Source organism: Dreissena polymorpha, chromosome 9 (assembly GCF_020536995.1).
Source record: "Dreissena polymorpha isolate Duluth1 chromosome 9, UMN_Dpol_1.0, whole genome shotgun sequence".
NCBI classification, from domain to species: Eukaryota; Metazoa; Mollusca; class Bivalvia; order Myida; family Dreissenidae; genus Dreissena; species Dreissena polymorpha.
In genome coordinates, this window is record NC_068363.1 from 9,859,461 (window position 1) to 9,884,023 (window position 24,563).

The 24,563-nt window shown below is 36.5% G+C and overlaps 1 protein-coding gene across 4 annotated transcripts in view; it reads left to right on the forward strand.

Moving 5' to 3' along the window:
• LOC127846565 (protein LSM14 homolog A-like) overlaps nucleotides 1-24,563 on the forward strand; it is a 46,161-nt gene that overhangs the window by 15,596 nt on the left and 6,002 nt on the right. For 3 of the 4 annotated variants that reach the window (XM_052377952.1, XM_052377955.1, XM_052377954.1), the window contains 4 exons: nucleotides 1,279-1,686; nucleotides 2,735-2,944; nucleotides 14,859-14,991; nucleotides 20,328-20,494. In XM_052377952.1, the coding sequence (XP_052233912.1) occupies nucleotides 1,279-1,686; nucleotides 2,735-2,944; nucleotides 14,859-14,991; nucleotides 20,328-20,494 (918 nt within the window). The remainder of the gene's footprint in view (nucleotides 1-1,278; nucleotides 1,687-2,734; nucleotides 2,945-14,858; nucleotides 14,992-20,327; nucleotides 20,495-24,563) is intronic. The other variant, XM_052377953.1, reaches the window with a different exon arrangement.

The following is a 24,563-nucleotide window of genomic DNA, read 5'->3' on the forward strand; positions in this document are numbered from 1 at the left end:
CATGAACCCTTGCATGTCTCCACAGTGGATAGCGATGCTCCTGACCCGGCTGCGCTTATCACACAGGCTGATCTGGAGTTACAGTGGCCTCACATGAAATGAGACCATTTCACATGATGCAGCTCTTTTTATGACACATTATTTTGCAAGCCCTTTTATATGTAATCCAGAATCAGAGAAATCTCAAAATTTTACAAGCGCAGGGTGTATGGGCTTATGCTAATTTTGATCACCCTCCTATGTGTTGAACAGCTGTTCTTTCAAGTGTATGATGATTAAATTCCACCAATGGTAACTCACAAAGCATCAATCTATAGGCTTTAATCATTTGTTTTTTCACTGCTTCATTCAAACAGTATAATGGGCGAGGGTATTGTTTGTTGCATGAAAATGTCTTGCTTGTTTTCTCTTTGTGTTGATTGTCTATTATGTAATCCAATTATCATACAGTCTATTATTGCTTGTTTATTTGCTCTTTTTATGCCCCCGGTAGGGTGGCATATATAGCATTTAAACTGTCTGCCCGTCCGTCAGTCTGTCCGAAAAACTATAACATTGGTCATAACTTTTGCAATATTGCAGATAGCAACTTAATATTTGGTATGCATGTGTATCTCATGGAGCTGCACATTTTGAGTGGTGAAAGGTCAAGGTCATCCTTCAAGGTCAAAGATCAAAAAATACAATCCAAGGGAAGTAATAAGCTTTAAGAGGGAGATAATTTCTAAACCTCCCAAATGATATATTGATATTTTATTTCAAAGCGGCGCAATAGGGGGGCATTGTGTTTCTGACAAACACATCACTTGTTTTACCTACAAAGTAACCCTACGATATCATGCATTGCTTGTCTTTTCGTCTTGTAACCCAGTGTTTTTTCACCTTTGTGGGAAGTCAGATTGATGCAGTTGGTGAATTTATGACATAATTTTTTTTTTTATATATATATAAGAATAATATGTTCATATTATAGTTAAATTAAATGAATACATATTATAGTTAAATAAAACTTTCATTCAAAACTTTGCTACATTTGCTTAATTTATTATGGCTTTCATTTTTTTACAAATATGTCTGTAACTTCAGTAAAAAAAAAACACTAAATAAATGTAAAACAAGTGGGGAATTTGAGGTCATTAAAGGGGAAATATTTACTTTAAAAAAAGGGAATGGTATCAAATTAAGACCAATATCTTCTGTTAAAAATGCACTGGTCCATGCATGCTATAGAACAAAGTGTGCGTTATCCACATTTTTATGATTGTAAATGTGTTTCAGGTTCACGAGGAACCACTCCTCCTCCAAACAGGAAATCTCCCACAACAGATCAAGGGACCCAGGCCGAAGCACCAAATGTGCCAGACACCAGCAAGCCTCCACCAAACCTTCCGTCTCAGCAGCAGGGTGATAATAGGCGACGACAACAGCAGCCAAATCAGCAGCAAAACAACAGAGGCTGGGAAAGACGGGAGCCCAGAAGAGATGATCAACAGAATAGAAGGGATGATCAACAGAATAGAAGGGATGATCCACAGAATAGAAGAGACGATCAACAGATCAGAAGGGATGATCAGAATAGAAGAGACGATCAGAATAGAAGGGATGATCAACAGAATAGAAGAGATGATCAACAGATTGAGAGACAAAATTCTGGAAGTTATGCAAGGGGGCGTGGCAATAACAGAGGTATTTGCCTTGGCTAATTTGGTATTTGTCTCTTAAGAATGAATTATTCAATTAATCTAATCCTGTTAACTACATTGTAGTTGTACTATTAATTCATCTATAAAATGCAAAATATAGGAGCCATGTCTTACAAAGATGTGGGAAGGGGTATATTATTCCAACCAGTTTGGCAAATTGCAACCAAATGTAAATCTGCTTACCAAAACTTTTGTGGGGGAGAGACCCACAAATTAACCTAAATATTCCTTTAAAGGGATCTTTTCACGGTTTGGTAAATTGACAAAATTGAAAAAAGTTGTTTCATATTCGCAAATTTTCGGTTTAGTTTTGATATGTGTGAGGAAAAAGTATTACTGAACATTTGCCATGGTCTAATATAGCCATTATATGCATCTTTTGACGATTTAAAAACCTAAAAATTATAAAGGGTTGCAACGCGAAACGATTGAATAATTTGGAGAGTTCTGTTGTTGTCATTTAAATTTGTGAAACTACGAAGATTGCTTATGTAACTTATAAAATACGCATCGTAAGTATGCTTGACAGGAGAGCTCAGTTGGCTTATGCGTTTTTACTTCAGGATTCCGGGGGTCACTGGTTAGAGCCCTGATGTGGGCTACTTTTTTTTTCCTTTTTTAAATTTTATTTATGATTTTTTACTGGAGCTTTTAAAATTTAATGTTTACATTTATCAATAAAAAGCATTAAATAACAAACTTAAAAACATGCCAAAATCTGTGAAAAGGCCCCTTTAAGAAAATGCCATATGCTACATTTCGGACTTCTGTTGTAAACAGCAAAGACTGTAGTTGTATGAATGTTGTATATGCCATATAACCGTACTAGTGGTATGAATGATGATATATATTTCATAATATAACAATACTAGGTGGCTCAGGCTGGCCAACTACTGTGGCAACTCTGCCAGAGGTGGGCCTAGGGGAGGAGTTTGCAAAAGCAATTGGGTTTAAAAAATGCCATATTTCATGCTTTTGTTGTAATGTCAAAAAGGCTGTGTAGTGAAGTTTATGCCATATAAACATACAAGGTGGCTCCAGCTCAGCTAATTACCGTGGCAACTCTGCTAGAGGCGGGCCAAGGGGAGGACCCCCCAGAGGACAGTCAGCAGGGCGGGGACGTGGGGCAGGTCACACGAGGGAGCCCATCAAGTTTGAGGGAGAGTTTGACTTTGAGAGCTCAAATGCACAGTTTGACAAGGAGGAGATTGAAAGGGAATTGAAGCAGAAATTGACACTTGGTGAGTTGTCAGACGGTATTCATCCTACCACTGAAAGTGAATTTCTTTGCAGGTCAGTGTTTATTAGCGGTTTCACCATTTTTGGAATAAGGCTGAGGCCCTTTAAAAGCGCACACAAATTGTAGCTTTTCCAGATATTTGAAAAATTTTGTTGTGGGGTTTTTGCTTACAAATGCTTTAAATTGAGAATAAATGTTTTGAATATTATAATTACTAAGGTTTTAAGCTCCACTGGCCAGAGGCCAGCAGGGCTTATGTCATGGTCCTGTGTCCATCGTGCGTGCGTGTGTTAACTTTTTCTTTAAACATCTTCTCCTAAAGTACTGGTCCAATTCTGATGAAATTTTTCAGGAATGTTCCTTGGGTGAACTTCTTTCAAATTTGTTCAAATTATGCCCCTGGGGTCAAATTTGATCCCGCCCCGGGGGTCACAAAATTGAAATTTTTCTTATATAAGGCCTATTTTGTGAAAACTTTCAAAATCTTCTCGTCCATAACCATGTGGCCTAAGGTTATCAAATTGGGTATGTAGAGACATCTAATAGTCCTCTACCAAATTTCTTCAAATTTTGCCCCTGGGGTCACATTTGACCCTGCCCTGGGGGTCACAAAATTGAACAAATGCTTATATAAAGCCTATTTTGTGCAAACTTTAAAAATCTTCTTGTCCATAACTGTAGGGCCTAGGGCTACCAAATTCGGTATGTAGTGACATCTAATAGTTCTCTACTTAGTTTGTTCAAATTATGCCCCTGGGGTCAAATTTGACCCTGCCCCGGGGGTCACAAAAATGAACATGTGCTTAATGTATCTGCGGCCCGCTAAATCTCTCCGCATTTAACACTGGTAGATTCTGCCTAAGCATTTTTAAAACGAGCAATATAATTGGCTGTCGTTTCCCAATCTTCCAATTTAAATCAGTTTCATAAAATGTGTTGGGTACAGTGTTCAACAAATTTCTTATTTTTCAGGTAGCCCACTGGGCTACCAATAAAAATATTGGGTAGCCCACTGGGCTACCAATAAAAATATTGGGTAGCCCACTGGGCTACCAATAAAAATATTTGGTAGCCCATAAAATTTTCCTACAAAATGATAAAAGGCAGGTTTTCATCTTTATTTTATTTCTTCATTTACATATACATAATATGTATACATACATATACATAAAACAGCAAGTAGTCTGATGTACACAGTCAAGATCGTAAATTAATGTTACAGGGACCGTGTACTTAAATGTAAATGTACCAAAGAAAATCATATACTACATGTAGATATTACATGTATGTTCACATGTATGTGTACTTAAATTCAGACAGCACATTAAGTCGTAAACGTAAATAAAGCTATTAGATGATCAATACGATTGACTCGTATGGTGTTAATCAATGCAATTGCTCTTTTTAACAACAAATACCGAGTTTCAAGAAATCAAGAGTATTAAATCATTTATTTACTTGTGTCCGACTTTAAGTACTGTCCGAATTTACGTATTGCATCCGTATGTTACGACACTTGTGTGCAGTCAGTATACAATACAATAATTGTTTCAATAATGAAGGAACTGATACAGCGTAACAGTAATGATACAGCGTGTTTACATGATATTTTATTAAGAGAAATTGTCAATGCCAAATAATTCGCGAGATATCCCGGTACTTTAGTTGAAATTCACAACGAAACTTTTATTGGAAATTAAATGTTCTCAATGTTGTACCCGCTACAAATTTTTTATTTACAAATAAATACACCCATGCCAATTGTCGCGCGCTTTTTATCAGGACAAAGAAATTCATTTTTTAAATGTAGAATTTTGTAACCTAAAATAGCTGTACACAACGCGTGCAAACCGTGGCAGGTTATTTACGCATGTTGCAATACAACGTACGGTCCTGATTGGGAGCTTATTTCATCAAATCTTTAAATAGAACCATATGCCGAAATTCATTTGACACATTAGAAAATTTCAAACGGTTGTGTTTATGACTCTTATCGTCTATATTACCCAACCATAATTTGGTTTTAAAAATATAAATCGGGCATATATGGGATTATTGATTAACAGTCGATTAATCCATTTATTAATTGACAATGCAAACTAATTAGCAGGTGTTAACCGCGTTCACAAAGTTGTCATTAATATTCATTTTCGGTTTCGTACCGTTTTGAAGAATCCGCTATTGTTTTGATTTATTTAATGTTTGGCATCCTTGGATATTTAACGACATCAAAAACGTTGTCGCTATAACTCATTGTTGCGGTTAACCAAGAATTCCAAACTGCGAAATGATGTTGCATCATGTGCACCAAATATCCGACCGGCTCTCATTATATTATTAGCAGACGACAAATGTTCATTCTGATTGGATGATTAAAATACACTGTAACTGTTTAAGACATTACTGCAAGTGATCGGTGACTGATAAGATAATTGATTGCACTTTGTTATCGGATTATAAGCAATACACAGTGTACAAACACATGGTCAGCGTGTTTATTCTACGTATGTCTGTCAATAAACCGGGCTACCGCTCTTATAGATTTATAGTAGCCCGGCGGGCGTCAGCTGGAAAATTTCAGTAGCCCGATGAAAAATTTTGGTAGCCCCCGGGCTCCGGGCAATGGATTTGTCGGACACTAGTTGGGTATTTCGTATGCAAATGGCGCCGTTGTGAAGCAAAAATTAAGATGATTGAAATAACAAATATCAATCGAATTAACGACTGACATCATATAGTTTGATAGGAATAATGAAATGTGTTTGTCAACGAAAAAGACTACGTTTTTGATACAAGAAACACATATTTTGTTTAGAAATGTGCAATGAATTTGTGTTACGGAAAACAGTGTTTCTGTTTGCAAATTAGGAGTTCAGTCTACTGGCGAAGTAAAACAATTTAGAAGAGGATCTTTCGAACAAGGAATTAGACAAACATGATTTGATTTATATGATAGTGGATCTGTGTATAATCAGATTCATATGCATATTCTGCTTTATTATGTTTGTCACGCTGTTGAGTTAATTGAAATAGCATTGAACTAAAGATGTGAAATGCAAGATTTTGAAAGGTAAACAAATTATATATATTAATTTAAACTGTTGAATACATTATTAACACCAGAAGAACACTCAGGTGTGTTTGTTTATATTTAATCCATTAACCTTGTTTGTACAGTCAAACCTGAATTCAGCGGTCAGTCAAGGAAAATTATCAAAGTGACCGTTGTCCACAGGTGACCGTTGAATTCGGATCACAATTTTAAGAAGGTTGGTCAGTTGGTAGTATTACTACGTCGTTGCCCCACCCAGTCGTTTGCATACAGTGTATAACAAATGCTCATTGCATTAACAAAGCATAATAACAGCATTAACTTACGCATGTACATTGAATAATAGAGAATAATAGCTTTTAGATTGATTTAATTTCATATTGTTAAATTAAAGCAATGACTTAATCAACGCTGGTGTAATTGTTTACTCATGCATCTCATTCATTCAGTAAATAAAGCTTGTCACGTTCCGTTGACGTCACGTCCGTAAAAGTCTAAACAGCGGTTTCGGTGTCATAAACCGATAGTACGGTGTAATTGTACCGTTCTAATTCAAAGAAATAGCGTTCATTTAATTTAGCGATAATTACTTTGAACAAGTCATAAACTCTGACATATTTTCTTTTGAAGATACCCCCACAATTATCCCCAGAAAAGAAACGTTTACTTGCAGCAGGCCGTTTTTATAATATCATAGACAATTACCGCTTTCAGACGCTTTAAACGCAAAATAGACGGACAAATAATGTGCTGTGTTTTTAATTTTCGCTACTCGAGACGACTGACGCGTGACCGTTGATTTCAGGTCAAACATGAATTTCGGAGTGGAAGATAGTGGCCGTTGGCCGTTATGGTCAGGTGGCCGTTAAATTCAAGTGTAATCTAGAGTGTTTTTCGTCGGGGGGGATTCCAGACTGACCGTTGTCTGCAGGTGACCGGTAAATTCAGGTGGCCGTTAGGTCAGTTTCGACTGTATATAACATTTTATTTTAAAAAAAATGTTTTGTTTTGTTTGTTTTCACCAAATGGTTAGTATTATTCTGTTAACATTCTCAAAATTCTTGTTTTATTATAGGCCCTATTTATCAACAAAAAATTTGAATGACATCATTTTATGATTTATGAACAGATTGCAAAAAATATTTGTTCAAGATAAACTTAACAACAAAGTGTTACATTGTAATTAAGTGATTTTAATATTCAGTAGCAAAAAAGTAAGGAGAATCCAACTTAAAAAAGATGTATCTATTAAAAAAATATTCTACCAATGCCGTGAACAATCCCCTTGTTTATGACATGACTGCCGCTAAGTCTATTACTAGCAACCTATCAGAAAATAGGTCAGGTACCTTATTTTAATATATGGCAATCCTAGTATTTTTCAAAAACAAACATGACAGGTAACCAATGTCAGATAGAAAAAATAAAGGAAAGTTAGGTCAAGCTAATTGTCATGATATCTCTTTCAACCTCACGCCATATGCAAGTAGTGTTGCAATGTGTCGCAACATCTTGATGAATTATAATTCATTTTTTTGTCTCATAAACATTTACTTTGTTTAACAAACAACCTCTACAAATTTCCTCTACAAAGTTATCATTCCTACTGCCTTTCGGCACCTCGTGAACCTGAAAAACTCGTAACTTTATGTTTCCTCAGGCAAATATCTTCTTTGTACAATAAACAATTTCTTTTCCACGTTAACAATCCTGCTACACTCACTAATGCCTGAAGAATGAAGTAAAGTTCAGGTGATCTACGTCATTAAGTATTTTGCATATGTCATGAACTACATAAGTAACAAAAACTTTGAAACCTACAAACACTTTTTGGAATTTTAGAAAAAAGATTTATGATTGAATGAAGGAACTTTCATTAATCTTGTAGAACATGGGTAGATTTGATCTTCAGCATCTAAAAATATGTGAAATAGAAAGAACGACAATATCTTTTGGAGAGATAAATGTACCTACGTTATAAGCAAAGGACATGTGCGACAATGCCCGGACTTTTAAGTCTGTTTAGTTAACATCGTAGTAACGTTTTCCATATGTACAACTACCTTAAAATCAAAAACATAAGGAAATACTTTACAAAAGAAGCAACAGAAATACTTGTTCTGTCTTTGGTAATATCCCATCTGGATTATTGTAATCTGATCTTGTATGGAACAGCTCAATGTGAAATAAACAAAATGCAATGTATCCAAAACATGTGTGCCAAATTGGTACTCGGCCAACAGAAATATGACAGTTCAAAAGATGCTTTATATGAACTTCATTGGCTACCAGTAAAGCAGGGTTGGCATTTTGACCGGTCAATTGAGAATTGACCGGGCCGGCGGTCAATACCTGGTTAAAACCGGTCAATACTGGTCATTATTGGTCAATACTGGTGGATTGAAAATTGTAGCATTTAAACATGACAAAGGAAGAATTTAAGCTATTCTATATTAAATCAATCATTCTGTAATTGATAAACTATTATCTATTGTAAAAAAAATCTTTGAAGCTGTAAAAAATACTTCTTTATTATTTATGGAAACAGTCTCAAATACAAAAGAACTAAGGCAATATCTTTATCTCAGTGTATCACATCTGTTACTTTAGTATTATTAGCTCATCTATTTTTTGAAAAAAAATTATGAGCTATTGTCATCACCTTGGCGTCGGCGTCGGCGTTGGCGTCGGCGTCCGGTTAAGTTTTGCGTTTAGGTCCACTTTTCTCAGAAAGTATCAATGCTATTGCATTCAAACTTGGTACACTTACTTACTATCATGAGGGGACTGGGCAGGCAAAGTTAGATAACTCTGGCGTGCATTTTGACAGAATTATGTGCCCTTTTTATACTTAAAAAATTGAAAATTTTGGTTAAGTTTTGCGTTTAGTTCCACTTTTCTCAGTAAGTATCAATGCTATTGCATTCAAACTTGGTACACTTACTTACTATCATGAGGGGACTGGGCAGGCAAAGTTAGATAACTCTGGCATGCATTTTGACAGAATTATGTGCCCTTTTTATACTTAGAAAATTGACAATTTTGGTTAAGTTTTGTGTTTAGGTCCATTTTATTCCTTAAGCATCAAAGCTATTGCTTTCATACTTGCAACACTTACTAACTATCATAAGGGGACTGTGCAGGCAAAGTAATGTAACTCTGACTGGCATTTTGACAGAATTATGTGCCCTTTTTATACTTAGAAAATTGAAAATTTGATTAAGTTTTGTGTTTAGGTCCACTTTATTCCTACAGTATCAAAGCTATTGCTTTCATACTTGCAAGATTTATGAACTATCATAAGGGGACGGTGCAGGCAAAGTTATGTAACTCTGACTGGCATTTGGACGGAATTATGGGCCCTTTATACTTAGAAAATTGAAAATTTGGTTAAGATTTATGTTTTGGTCACTTTACCCCTAAAGTATCATAGATATTGCTTTCATACTTGGAACACTCACAAACTATCATAAGGGTACAGTAAAAGGACAAGTTGCATAACTCTGGTTGTCATTGTTACGGAATTATGGCCCTTTTTTGACTTAGTAACTTTTAATATATGGTTAAATTTTGTGTTTCGATCCACTCGAAGTATCAAGGCTATTGCTTTCAAACTTCAAATACTTACATGCTATCATGAGGTTACTGTACCTGGCAACTTGAATTTTACTTTGACCTTTGAATGACCTTAACTCTCAAGGTCAAATTATTAAATTTTGCTAAAATTGCCATAACTTCTTTATTTATGATTAGATTTGATTGATACTTTGATGAAACTACTCTAACCTGACATACCACAATAGACTTCACCCAAACCATCCCCGTGCCCTCCCCCCCCCTCCCCCCCCTCCCCCCCCCCCCCTAATTTTTTTTTTTTTTTTTTTTTTTTTTTTTTTATAAGATCATCTCACAAATGACCACCACACCCTCACACTATACCCCCCCCCCCCCCACCCCCCCACCCCCCCCCCCCCCAAATTTTTTTTTTGATTTTTTTTTTTTTTTTTTTTTTTTTTAAGATCATCTCACAAATTATCACCACACCCTCACACTATACCCCCCCCCCCCGATTTTTTTTTTTTTTTTTTTTTTTTTTTTTTCGCTTTTTTGGAAGATAATGTAATAAATGTCCACAACCCCACACTATACACCCCTCTTCACTCCACTCCTCCCTCCTTTGTGATTGAAAATGAGAGTCCCTTCACCTTTAAAAAGAAAATAGATGAGCGGTCTGCACCCGCAAGGCGGTGCTCTTGTTACTATTGTAGTTACCATAGTATTTCACTGATCTATTGATATATCTATTTGATAGGCTGATGGACAAACAGAACTCTTGTGGTTTCTAGGGTCATAAATGATCTGGCCCCTAAGCCTTAATTGGTAATAAAATGCATGCACTGGTATGTCTCTGGTAGTGACAATGAAGCAAATCTGCCCTTAGGCTATTTCATTTCACTCAAAAAAAATGAAATAACTTGCTATTAATGTTATTAGTTTAATAGTTACATCTAACTTTTCTCCTTTCTATATTAAGAGGGTTTTCATATTTTAAAGTTCAATTAGTCTTCAAATGAATAAGCAATCAAAGTTCTTGATTTTGGCAACAAATAATGTTTCCCAATTGTGGGTCTACTCTAGACTCTTCTTTTCAATTATTTCTTTCTTTTAATAATTATTTCTTATTATGTTGTTTTTTTTATATCAATGGAAAATAAAATATTTGTTCACTATTTTGTTAAAGAAATCCAGGCAAGAATACATGACAAGTAAGGGTTGTGTCAAAGGTGCCATGTAAGGCCCTATTATCAGTTTTGGGTGCCCTAAGCTGTATAGGTGAGAAGACTGAAAGACTGTGGAGACAGTGGGGCATGAGGAACAACTAATACACAGTAATTGACAGGTTCTTGTTGAATCAAGCACAGAATTTTCTGAGCATTCATAATTCGTTAGAATTGAAGAAAAAAAATCAATTGACCAGAAAAATCCAATTAACCAACTTCACTCGTTTGCAAAATTTTGAGAGATTGGCCTACAAATTGCATGAACAGGTATAAAATAGTGGGTATTAATAGCTTAAGACATTATTGGCAACATGTCTGTTTAATTTATATTATCAATATTGTTTAATTAAGCATGGAATATTTATCAAAATTGGGGGTAAAGTTCAATCGACCAGTAATGACCACTTTGGGAGTATTGACCGGGGCAGTTTTAACCGGTAAAAACCGGGGGCGGTCAATTGGTGCCAACCCTGCAGTAAAGACAAGGATAACATTCAAATTACTGGCCTTCATGTATAATTGTTCTGTTGGTCACGCGCCAAAATACCTTACAGAACTTTTAAAAGAAAAAGTACCAGCACGTAACCTACGATCTACCGTCTTGTATAACTGATGTTATGATGTGAAACGCACAAAGAGAAAAACATTCTTGGACAGGAGTTTCAGAGTTGTTGGTCCGAAAATGTGGAATGACCTTCCATCAAGCAACCGGACTTCCGCCTGAATAGAAATTTTCAAAGGGAATTTGAAAACATTTCTCTTCAGAGACTTTTACAACCTATTTTAATTTGAATACCTGTGATTTAATAAAAATCGAGACTCAATTGTACGGGCTTATTTGTCACTAGGACTCGGAGGACCAAGCAATTAAACAGTGCTCCAGCTAGGATTTGAAAAGGGCAGGGGGGCTTTTTTGTCAAAAGGGCACTTTCGACGCGCAGTATTTTGTGAAAAGGGCTCTTTCGACGCGCAGTATTTTGTGAAAAGGGCACGTTCGAGCGAGCTGGTGTTTCTGGAATGCTTTCTATTGCATGTTAATTTATATGTTATAAATAATTGTATTATTCCCATTATTATTAAACCATTCAAATATAATGTCTACAATGAGGATTAAACTAATTACAATGTAATAAGAAATTTATGAATTATCAAATGAAAAAAAAAAAAAAAAAAAAAAAAATTTTTTTTTTTGAGGGGGAGGGGGGCAGGGCGGAGGTTCGGTGGGGGGGGGGGCAGGGCGGAGGTTCGGGAGGGCAGGGCGCGGCGCCCTTCGATTTAGGCCTAGCTGGAGCACTGATTAAAGAATTGTGAAGGCTTCTTTGCTCAAAAAGGATATTTATTGTACAAGTGACTGGTAACCAAAAATCATTAGGGCTTCTTTGCTCAATGATTGAGTTGCATCGACCAGCTGTCTTGTAGTCACGCTTAGGCCCTCTAGTTGTGTCTTATAGTCACACTGTAATTTTAACCTTCAAGTTGTGTCTTGTAGTCACACTTGGACAGTCTATTTGTGACTTGTAGTCACGATAGTTCAAACAAGGTTAAAACCCAAAAGAAGTGTCCTTAAGGCTGACAGGTGACTAAAAGCTGTGGGATCCGACAGCCAGGGTGCAGAAATATTCTTTTAGGTATCCTTTTAGTTAATGAAAAACAGTGTCTTTATGTTGCCAAATATTTGCTCATAATATCATTATAATTATTGTCTTAACCCTAGTTATATCAATTTATTACATAATATTTTACTTTTACTGTGTTTTAATAGTGTAGCCGGTATTGTTTTATTTCTTAAGTTTCTTACAGCATTATTATTTATATCACACATATTTAATCCTTTAATTAATGCTGCATAATATTATCAATACCTCTTATTTTTTATCAATTTTATGTACATATATATGTTTTGTACAACGCCATTGAATATAATTATATAAATAGGCGTTTCATCAAATAAGCAAGTTTCAAGTTTTCCATATATAAAAAATGCTCACCCTTCCAACTTTAAGCGCCCAGTGGGACGTGGGATAGAAAGTCTAAGAGAAAGTCACATGCTTGAGTACATTTCAACCCATGCGCATTGCATGCTTTTTTCGCATAAAAAAAAGTGGAGCGATACACAGAGCCACCATTGCCCTCGTGTTACTTAAAGAGCATCATAGGGATGTGAATGAAATGAATATTATTAAAAAATGCATAAAATATTTATTAAATCTTCAATCTTAAATATCCGGCTGTCATTTTGGAAAAATATACAGTTTGTGACATTTAGAAGGTCGGACAAACATCAGTCCCAAAATGTGCTGAACCTCTTATATATCAAAAACCTTTATTTAACATCAATTGATGATGGATGCCAAAATTGAAAAATAGATCAATTTCAGCAAAGGTGTTTTTGTTGTGTTTAGAAGTCTATGTAATGAAAAAAAAATCCTGCTTAGGTGTAATCAAGCTTTTCATGGTTGTTAAACCATGAGACACGTTTACAATTTTCTATATTGTCTCCAAATGTAAATAAAAATATTGAATAACAAAATAAGAAATATATAGAGGATATTTGTTGGATTCGATGGAATATCGATTTTATTTCACGAGTGATCATATAAAATAATATTTTAAAGAGTGGCGCAGCCACGAGTGAAAATATGTATTTTTTATGATCACTCGTGAAATAAAATTGATATTCCATGGAATCCAACAAATTTTCTTTTTATTTTATGCTACTTTCACCGTTTTTTATGCCCCCCCCCCCCCCCCCCCCCCCCCTTCGAAGGGTATATTGCTTTGCACATGTCGGTCGGTCCGTCCACCAGGTGGTTTCCGGATAGTAACTCAAGAACGCTTGGGGCTAGGATCATGAAACTTCATAGGTACATTGATCATGTCTCGTAAATGACCCCTATTGATTTTCAGGTCACTAGGTCAAAGGTCAAGGTGACCCGAAATAGTAAAATGGTTTCCGGATGATAACTCAAGAACACTTAAGCCTAGGATCATGAAACTTGATAAGTAGATTGATCATGACTCGCAGTTGACCCCTATTGATTTTCAGGTCAAAGGTCAAGGTCACAGTGACCCGAAATAGTAAAATGGTTTCCGGATGATATCTCAAGAACGCTTATGCCTAGGATCATGAAACTTCGTAGGTATATTGATAATGGCTGGCAGATGACCCCTATTGATTTTCAGGTCAAAGGTCAAGGTGACCCGAAATAGTAAATGGTTTCCGGATGATAACTCGAGAACGCTTATGCCTAGGATCATGAAACTTCATATGTACGTGGATCATGACTCACAGATGACCCCTATTGATTTTCAGGTCACTAGGTCAAAGGTCACGGTGACCCAAAATAGTAAAAGGGTTTCCGGACGATAACTAAGGAACGCTTATTCCTAGGATCATGAAACTTTATCGGTAGATTGTTCATGCCTCGCAGATGACCCCTATTGATTTTCAGGTCACTAGGCTAAAGGTCAAGGTCACGGTGGCCCGAAATAGTAAAATGGTTTCCGGATGATAACTCAAGAACGCTTACGGCTAGGATCATGAAACTTCATTGTTACATTGATCATGACCTGCAGATGACCCCTGTTGATTTGCAGGTCACTAGGTCAAAGGTCAAGGTCACAGTGACAAAAAAACATATTCACACAATGGCCGTCACTACAATGGAGAGCCCATATGGGGGGCATGCATGTTTTACAAACAGCCCTTGTTTTTCATTGTAAAAGAGTTTAAACTGTATAATTTAGCTGGATTTATAACGTCATTTCGTCAAAAAATAATGTCATTGCACAGTAAAACAATGAAAAATATTGATATTTGTCATCGTTATTTTTTTCTTGTTTAAATCAGTGAAATATCACTTTTATTTCACTGAAAGTTCTCTATAAACCACCGGAAAGCATTAAATAAAATTGTAATACGTATATATTTACCATTATAAATGTTCAAACACAAGATTATATTTATGATATAACAAATAGTGTTTTCATTTTCATTGTGAGCTGTTCATCTAACATCGTTATGTTATAGTGACTTACTGTATATTTGTACTATATCTGAATTGGATGACATGTATCTGCAGGTGATAGCAGCAAAGAGAACGGTGAGAAGCCAGTAGAAAATGGCGATGGTGACGAGGATGATGAGTTCTACTACGATAAAGCAAAGTCCTTCTTTGATAACATCAGTTGTGAGGCCACTGATAGAGCCAAAGGGTACATTAAGCAATATAATGTGTCTTAGATTCCAACAGTACACTGACAGAGCCAATGAGCATGTTGAACAAGATACATTTATGTCAATTGATGGGGGAGGGGCATTTTTCCATAAATGGCTTTATATGGCTATAGTAAAAAATCTTGTTAACACTCTATATAGGCCGCATTTATTGTCTGATCTTCATGAAAAACGGTCAGAAGATCAGGGAATAATCTAAAATTTACTACCTATGGGTCCCTGAACTCGCAGATTTTAGACCAATGAGTCCCAGGCCAAAATTAATGAGTCCACCTTGAAAATGAATGAGTCCCAAATTTTGAAAGATACCAAGTAATGAAGAAAATGACAGTAGCTCAATGACTAAATTTTGCATTAAAATTTTATTTAAAAATCTCAAAAACAGTTACCATATACAAATGTTTGCCTTCACATGAGCTATAACAATGTATGTTTAATGTGTTACATGAATGTAACCTGTTACTGTGTCTAGAGGGTGTGGTTTTCTGACTTTACACATACCGTTCTTTGCCCCATGCTGCTCACAGACATCACAGAACATATAGTCTTTGTCTTAGACATAACGAAGCCAGGAAAACGTATCCAACCAACTGCGTTGGAAAGTACGTGCTTTTCTTTTAGAGTTAGAATCGGGTTCACTGATATTATTATTGTTTACATCGGTTGACCAGCCATTGACGGTATTAAAGTTAAGAGTGGTTTGTTTAGGGTCCAGCTTTAGCACCTTTTTTGGCGGCATTATTTCTGCACAAAAAGTTCAAAAAAAGCATCCGGAGACTCCAGAAAATATCATAACACACTCTATTTAAAAGGTCAATTCTAATTGGTTTGCATACAGCTGTGGCTCAACTATAGCCAACCAAAAGACGTTGCATTCTTGTAGCCTCATTGGGTTAAACTCTTCGTTCATCGCTACACTTTTGACTCGTACCCAAAATGGTTCGTACTTGTCGTGATTTGCATATGCGTTTACGGATTCGTTTCAGCAATCTGAATGCGTCTCAGTGGACACGCTTATACCTATGCATCTATTTCAATATGTGTGCATCATAGACCCGGGTAGATTATTCCCCATTGGTATCTTGAACAAGTTGTTAAAGGGTTCCTGCTGGTTTAAAAACATGGCCGCCAGGGCTCTCGGAAACGCTTAATTTTGCGTATTTGTAAGCATAAATTTGAAAAATTACGCATGTTCTAAACCAATCGAGAGTCCCTAGTACGCACGTTTTTTTGCAATAAAAATGTATCAAAATATTGAAAATTGCGTCCGATCGAGGCACTGAAATGTAACGAGTCCGAGCGGACCGAAATTGTCCGCCATTCAAATCTGGACTGGTAAACCAGGTTTTCCGAAGGAAAAAAACTGGTTATTAGATTGGCTAATGCGGGCGGGCGGGCGGGCGGAACAAGCTTGTCCGGGCCATAACTTTGTCGTTCATTGTGAGATTTTAAAATCATTTGGCACATTTGTTAACCATCATTAAACGGTGTGTCGCGCGAAAAAATTACGTCAATATCTACAAGGTCAAGGTCACACTTTGAGTTCAAAGGTAAAAAATAGCCATAAATGAGCTTGTCTGGGCTATAACTATGTCATTCATTATGAGATTTTAAAATCATTTGGCACATTTGTTCACCATCATGGGACGGTGTGTCGCACGAAAGAATCACGTCAATATCTCCAATGTCAAGGTCGCCACGACTAAAAATAGATTTATTTTAAAACAAACTTACAAAGGGGGTTAATTTTGTTAGTTCATTTCAAAAGTTCAGTTTGAGTTGTCTCCCTTTATCAGATTTTTTTTCACAATGAAAACCTGGTTTTGTGACAATTTTGTCCCTTGTTTTCAATTTGGTTTCATTGTCAGCCTAAGCATTTAAACAAAAAGCGCAACCCGGTATGCGTCATAGAAAGTGACCACGCGTGACCTTTTTTGTTATGGAAGCGCACATGCTAGCTGGGCCAATCAATATCAAGCTCGCTTACACCTGAGATAACTTTGTTGAATAAAATGTTAGAATGGGCGGAGCAAATGGTTCATGATCCAAGTTAGACGCAATATGCACTGAAAGCACGCGCTGTAACTAAACAAAACATGCTGATACATTTTCCACCAGAGTAATAATCTGGTATTATGAATGAAAGTCGCGGATCTGATCGACAGAACAGCCGAAAGTTATTTTTATGGGCAGAACTTCACATAAAATAGTACACAAGAAAAATAATATACAGTGTACAATTCTTAAGTAAAAACCGTGTTAGAATCTAAATAATTTGTGTACTTAACAGTTTGTTGTTGAATAACCCACGACCGGAAAATTAGATGCGTGGTTTCAAATCATTCGTGCTTCACACTCGTGATTTAATCCATACGCGTCTAAACTATCGGCAGTGGGTTATTTGACAACAGACTATAAAGTACACAAATTATTTCTTAATTATTTGGTTTTGCTGTTGTCAGTAGCCAACCTACGCACAGACATTTGTTTGGGTCAGTGCATGTTTGTAAGCTATTATCGAGTTGACAATGATTTAAAACATCGGTATAGACTACACCAATTAATAATATTGACAATGATCAGGGACCTATACGTAGGTCCCTGCAAAGAGAAAAAAGTCTGATAAAACAGCACACAAAACAACACTGAAAAAACAAATGATAAAACCAGTTGAGAAAACTCGTATGTTCAGTTAAAAAATGCTTAAGGGAATTTTACTTGTACATGTGTACATGTATTATACCACCTTCATGAATGGCAAAATCAATGGTATATATTTTAACGTAATTTGTATGATATAAATTTTCGGATACTTTTTCCCCATTTATATCCATACCGATTGATGTTGCGGGAAAATAGGATCCCTGCGGTTAAAAAAATGTGTTATGTTGATTGTATCATGACCACTGATTAAAACTAGACATTCAAGGAAGGACTAGTGTAATGTGGGTTTTTAATAATAAAACCAATAAGAAAATTATGTATATTTTGCTGAAAATTTGAAGATGTGTGCAAAATACAACTGGACTTGTACTTTTTCCTTTTGGACTCCTACTTTTTATGTCCCCCACTATAGTAGTGGGGTACATATTGTTTTTGCCCTGTCTGTTGGTCTGTTGGTTGGTTGGTCTGTTGGTTTGCGCCAACTATAACGTTTGAAATAACTTTTGCAATATTGAAGATAGCAACTTGATATTTGGCGTGCATATGTATCTCATGGAGGTGCACATCTTGAGTGGTGAAAGGTCAAGGTCATCCTTTAAGGTCAAAGGTCAAATATATGGGTCAAAATCGCTCATTTAATGTACACTTTTGCAATATTTCAATACTCAAGATAGCAACTTGATATTTGGTATGCTCATGGAGCTGCACATTTTGAGTGGTGAAAGGTCAAGGTCATCCTTCAAGGTCAGAGGTCAAATATATGTGGCCAAAATTGCTCATTTGATGAGTACTTTTGCAATATTGAAGATAGCAACTTAATATTTGGCATGCATGTGTTTTTCATGGAGCTGCACATTTTGAGTGGTGAAAGGTCAAGGTCATCCTTCAAGGTCAAATATATGGGTCAAAATTGCTCATGTAATGTCACTTCTGCAATATTGAAGCTAGCAATTTTATATTTGACATGCATGTGTATCTCATGGAGCTGCACTTTTGAGTGGTGAAGGGTCATGGTCATCCTCCAAGGTCAAACGTCATATACGCGGACATAGTGTTTCACAAACACATCTTGTTCCTTTTGGACTGCTACTTTTTCCAAGGAAGGAGTCCATAGACTCCTGTTTTAAAATCCTAGTGAGAGCCGTGACCTTGGGGCAGGCATTTTTAGCTCTACTGTTGAAGGTCTAAAGACTAAAAGAGCTTATGTCATTGCGTGGTTTCTGTCCTCTGTGCGTGGTTTCTGTCGTCTGTGCGTGCGTTAGACTTTTTCTTGTTTACGCGATGAAGTCCACAGTTTTCATCTGATTCTTTTCAAACTTGAACAGTATCTTTATATTAATGAGGACTCGAACCCTATTGAAAATGGGTTACATAAGAGTAAAAAGTACAGAATTATCTCCCCTTGAATTTGAGAAAATTGTGACATAAGGCAAAAAAGTCCACGGTTTTCATCCAGTCATTTCCCAACTTGCACAGTGTCTTTATTTGAATAATGAGTCAAACACTATTGAAAATGAGCAATATCGGACTTATAGAATTATCTCCCCTTGAATTTGAGTAAAAAAATGAAAATCTTTGACATTTAGACGTAACATTTGCAATATTGAAGATAGCAACTTCATATTTGGCATGCATTTGTATCTTATGGAGCTGCTCATTTTGAGTGGTGAAAGGTTAAGTCATCCTTCAAGGTCAAAGGTCAAAAAATAAATTCAAAGCGGCCCAGAAGGGGACATAGTGTTTCCGACAAACCCATTTCTTGTTTGTTTACTTATAAAGTTCTATCCTTTTAAAACTTCAACAGATGTTTTATATCATCAAGGGCCAGAACCCCATTGTGAGTGAAGAAAATTTGTCCAACTTATTGTTGAAAAGGAGCCATTTGAAGTTTATATTTTATGTTTCTTCTTGTTTATGCGATCAATTTCCCATTTTGGGTCTGTTTATTTAAAACTTACTCAGATTGTTCATACTATCAAGGGCTTGAGCCCTATTGATTCCAGCCAATAGAGCAATTCAGTCCCTCATGGGCCTCTTGTTCCTTATATGACTATTGTAAAAACTTGTTTACACTAAAAGTTACATATGTTGTTCAGTCTTCATGACACTTGGTCAGAATATTTTTTCTAATGATATCTTGGGCTGCACAGAGCAGTTCAGTTTATTTGTATCTCAGGTTAGCGATTTGGGCATTTCAGGCCCTCTTGTTTGACATTTCATAAATTTTATGAATAAGCAAAAACTTACATACTGGTACCCATCAATTAATACAAAATATTGCCTTTGATTTTGAAAAAAAAAATTATGTTTGACTATAGTATGAACTCTGATAATAAAATTAATGAATTTCTTTTGAAAAAATACTGCATGTAGGTTGGGTGGGGCTTACTTATGAAAAAAAATGAATGTTGGTTGGGTGGGGCTTACTTACAAGGAAGGTATGCACATTGGTCGGGTAGGCTAGACTGCTCGTGCAATATTTTACAAAAAATAAAATTCAGTGACTTACAAGCTTCAATAAGAAATGGCTCCTGATAGACAAACAGAAAACCTGCCAGAAACTCTCAACAAGCATTTAAAAAAAGTCAACCTATCGTCCCACGTCAGCCTTTGTTTTGTTTAATATATTCCCTACCTATGTTACCTTCAGGAAACAATCTCGACCAAGCTGGAAGGAAGAGAGAAAACTCAATGTTGAAACGTTTGGCACCAGCGACCCGCGGCGGGGTTACCGAGGGCGAGGTGGTTTCCGTGGCAACCGAGGCTATAACGGCTACCGGGGGCGTGGTCGAGGAGGAGGTGGTGGTGGGTACAGGGGTGAGCACTCTACACCTGGGAAAACTATTGTATAAATTAAGAGATTTCTGAGTGTCTGAATCCTGTAAAGTAATTCACTGCAGATACATAAGTTTCGTGGTTTACTCTCAGCAAGCTGTTGAAATCTATATGGGTTTTCTTTTTTTTTAGCTCACCTGAGCAACATTCTCATGGTGAATTGTCCAATCTTCATGAAACTTTTTCAGAAGATTCATCACAATAATATCTTGGACAAGTTGGAAAATGATGCCGGTTGGTTGAAAAACATGGCTGCCAGGGGGGGGGGGCGGGGCATTTTTCCTTATGGCTATAGTAAAACCTTCTTTTTTTTCCTTGCCGAAATTTTTTTCGCAGGGGATATAGTAATTGGTCCTGTCCGTCCTACTGAAACTTTGTCCGGAGCATAACTCCAAATCTATTCAATGGATTTACTTTAAAATTATAATATAAACAGATGGCAACTAGGAGAAGTGCAGTGACCAAGAACCATAACTCTATCTACCTTAGTTTTTGAATTATCTCCTCTTTTATATAACTTTAGAGTAAATTTTTGTCCAGACGGCTAAAACACGGTATTGGTGCTGAAAGTAGTCTCACTTACTCAAAAAAATGAAATTGTAGATACAGAATTTCCTTGGTGTTATTTGTAAAGCTCAGGGTATCCCCTACTCAAATCAAGTTGAATTTTATTTGATCATGTATGCATTATCTTTTTATCTAAGATTTTCATCCTCTGGTATAATACAAGTTACAGACACTACACTAGTCATATAACATGCAAGAAAAACATAGCAGAACTTCAAAACTTCAATTATTTTCACTTTAACATCAACTACAGGTTATAAACTGTTGAAATAAAGCAAAAAACCAAGAGTCAGGGCTTCCCCTGGCTCAAAAATTTCTTTAGCCAAATTCGCCTTGCTATGGCAAAATTCTTCTATTTTTGGCTATTTTTAGATTTTAATGAAGGAAAAGTTGTAGCCAAATATAATTTTCTTTAGCCAAATAAGTCAATTTGTAGCCATTGGCTAATTTGGCGAATGGCAGAGTAAGCCCTGCAAGAGTGATTACTATCTTAACAAAAAAATCAAAGCATTAATGAATCCGGTATCAGACCAAAAGAGAACCAAGCAAGAAACTTTTCTATAACTTTTATAATAGACCCACAAGATAGCTAATTAGGCATTTGTCTGAAACCAGGAAGTATATTCAAACAAAATAAATCGAAACAATTGGTTTGAAAAAGCACAAGTTTTCATAAAACAGAGAATTGCATGCTCATAAGTTTGGTTACAGACACTACCAAAATATATGATTCCAAAAATAGTTGCAAAATGGCATGAAGCATGAAAAAATGCATTATAAAAGCAAGTTTACATAAAAACAGTGACTTGAGACGTGTAGCTTGACAATTCTCAGTGCTGGGCACATACAAGTCAAAGCTGTCCAGGAGACGTGTAGCTTGACAATTGTCAGTGCTTAGCACATACAAGTCAAAGCTGTCCAGGAGACATGTAGCTTGACAATTCTCAGTGCTGGCCACATACAAGTCAAAGCTATCCAGGAGACGTGTAGCTTGACAATTCTCAATGCTGGGCACATACAAGTCAAAGCTATCCAGGAGACATGTAGCTTGACAATTCTCAGTGCTGGGCACATACAAGTCAAAGCTATCCAGGAGACGTGTAGCTTGACAATTCTCAGTGCTGGGCACATACAAGTCTAATAAGACTAATTATATGGGGTAACAATAGCTGTCCAGGAGACGTGTAGCTTGACAATTCTCAGTGCTGGCTGCCAGGAGACGTGTAGCTTGACAATTCTCAGTGCTGGGCACATACAAGTCAAAGAAGACTTATTATATGGGGTAACAATAGCTGTCCAGGAGACGTGTAGCTTGACAATTCTCAGTGCTGGGCACATACAAGTCAAAGAAGACTAATTATATGGGGTAACAATAGCTGTCCAGGAGACGTGTAGCTTGACAATTCTCAGTGCTGGGCACATACAAGTCAAAGAAGACTAATTATATGGGGTAACAATAGCTGTCCAGGAGACGTGTAGCTTGACAGTTCTCTATGCTGGGCACATACAAGTCAAAGAAGACTAATTATATGGGGTAACAATAGCTGTCCAGGAGACGTGTAGCTTGACAGTTCTCAATGCTGGGCACATACAAGTCAAAGAAGACTAATTATATGGGGTAACAATAGCTGTCCAGGAGACGTGTAGCTTGACAGTTCTCAATGCTGGGCACATACAAGTCAAAGAAGACTAATTATATGGGGTAACAATAGCTGTCCAGGAGACGTGTAGCTTGACAGTTCTCAGTGCTGGGCACATACAAGTCAAAGAAGACTAATTATATGGGGTAACAATAGCTGTCCAGGAGACATGTAGCTTGACAGTTCTCAGTGCTGGGCACATACAAGTCAAAGAAGACTAATTATATGGGGTAACAATAGCTGTCCAGGAGACATGTAGCTTGACAGTTCTCAGTGCTGGGCACATACAAGTCAAAGAAGACTAATTATATGGGGTAACAATAGCTGTCCAGGAGACCTGTAGCTTGACAGTTCTCAGTGCTGGGCACATACAAGTCAAAGAAGACTAATTATATGGGGTAACAATAGCTGTCCAGGAGACATGTAGCTTGACAGTTCTCAGTGCTGGGCACATACAAGTCAAAGAAGACTAATTATATGGGGTAACAATAGCTGTCCAGGAGACGTGTAGCTTGACAATTCTCAGTGCTGCGCACATACAAGTCAAAGAAGACTAATTATATGGGGTAACAATAGCTGTCCAGGAGACGTGTAGCTTGTCAGTCCTCAGTGCTGGGCACATACAAGTCAAAGAAGACTAATTATATGGGGTAACAATAGCTGACCAGGAGAGGTGTAGCTTGACAGTTCTCAGTGCTGGGCACATACAAGTCAGAGAAGAGTAATCTGACATTATTAGTTTGGCATCTCATATGAATTGGCACACCTGTATAGATTTTCAAATTAATATAATCGAGAATTTCATTATGCAGCAATAAGCATTACCAAATAATGTGCGGAAAACTTTCCAAACATTTCAGTGTCAAAAAAATGTAATTTTGCAAGCAACAAATCAGTGATGTATTTATAATCCTTTGTTACTCATTGCTATCAAGATAATCACAGAGAAGTTTAAGCTTTAAGTAATGTTTGCCCTGAATTTGAATCCGCTTTCAATAATATCTCTGGCTCTTGTGCGCTATAAACAAGATGACATCTATTGATTCCTGTAAACAGTCATCTCTTTCAGGCCATATTTGCTTAACTTTTAAAATAAATGTATTTCAATCTGATTTCTGTTCCAAAGCAAACACTAAAATGTCCTTTGATACCATTCTTTTGCTCTAGCCTAGCAGCTACGAAGGCATCATAGTTGTATTTTAGCTTCTCATATTTTCGTTTGTTCTCCCTATGCTTAACCTTCATGCAGCCAAACCCAGTCTTATTTTATCTTTTCTTTTTTGCTTGATTTATCTTTGCTTCCTGAAAAAAGAGCGGAAACAAAATTTGTTTTCTTTTTTTTTCGAAGTTTCTGCTACTAATTAAAGTATAAGAATTTAAATTTATATACATGTAGTGTAAAGCATACAGTGCGCATGTCTTCATTGATCCATTCATAAGCAAAGGAAATGATTAACTGCAACCATTTGGATCAAAGTAAAAAACAGAAGTTACTTCAGACATGGTTAAAACTTATCACTTTAGCTTTAAAAATGATTTCATATGCTCTTTGATAGCACGAACAATAATAAGTTAAATGTGTAGCCATTGTAGTGTCTGTAACCATATGACCATCAAAACAAACTGTTTGATATTGTGTCTTATCTCAGTAAATTCTCAAATGGTTAAGTCAAATAATTGTTTATAGATATATCATGAATTATTTGTTTACTCTGGTTTTCTTGACTGTCCTTATATGATGGCATTTCGAAAACTTTCTAGGCTCTAAATTCTTAAGAACAGCGACAAAAAGGGAAACATATTAACTTCCAAGCATCCCTGCCCTGCTCATTAGACTCCCTATC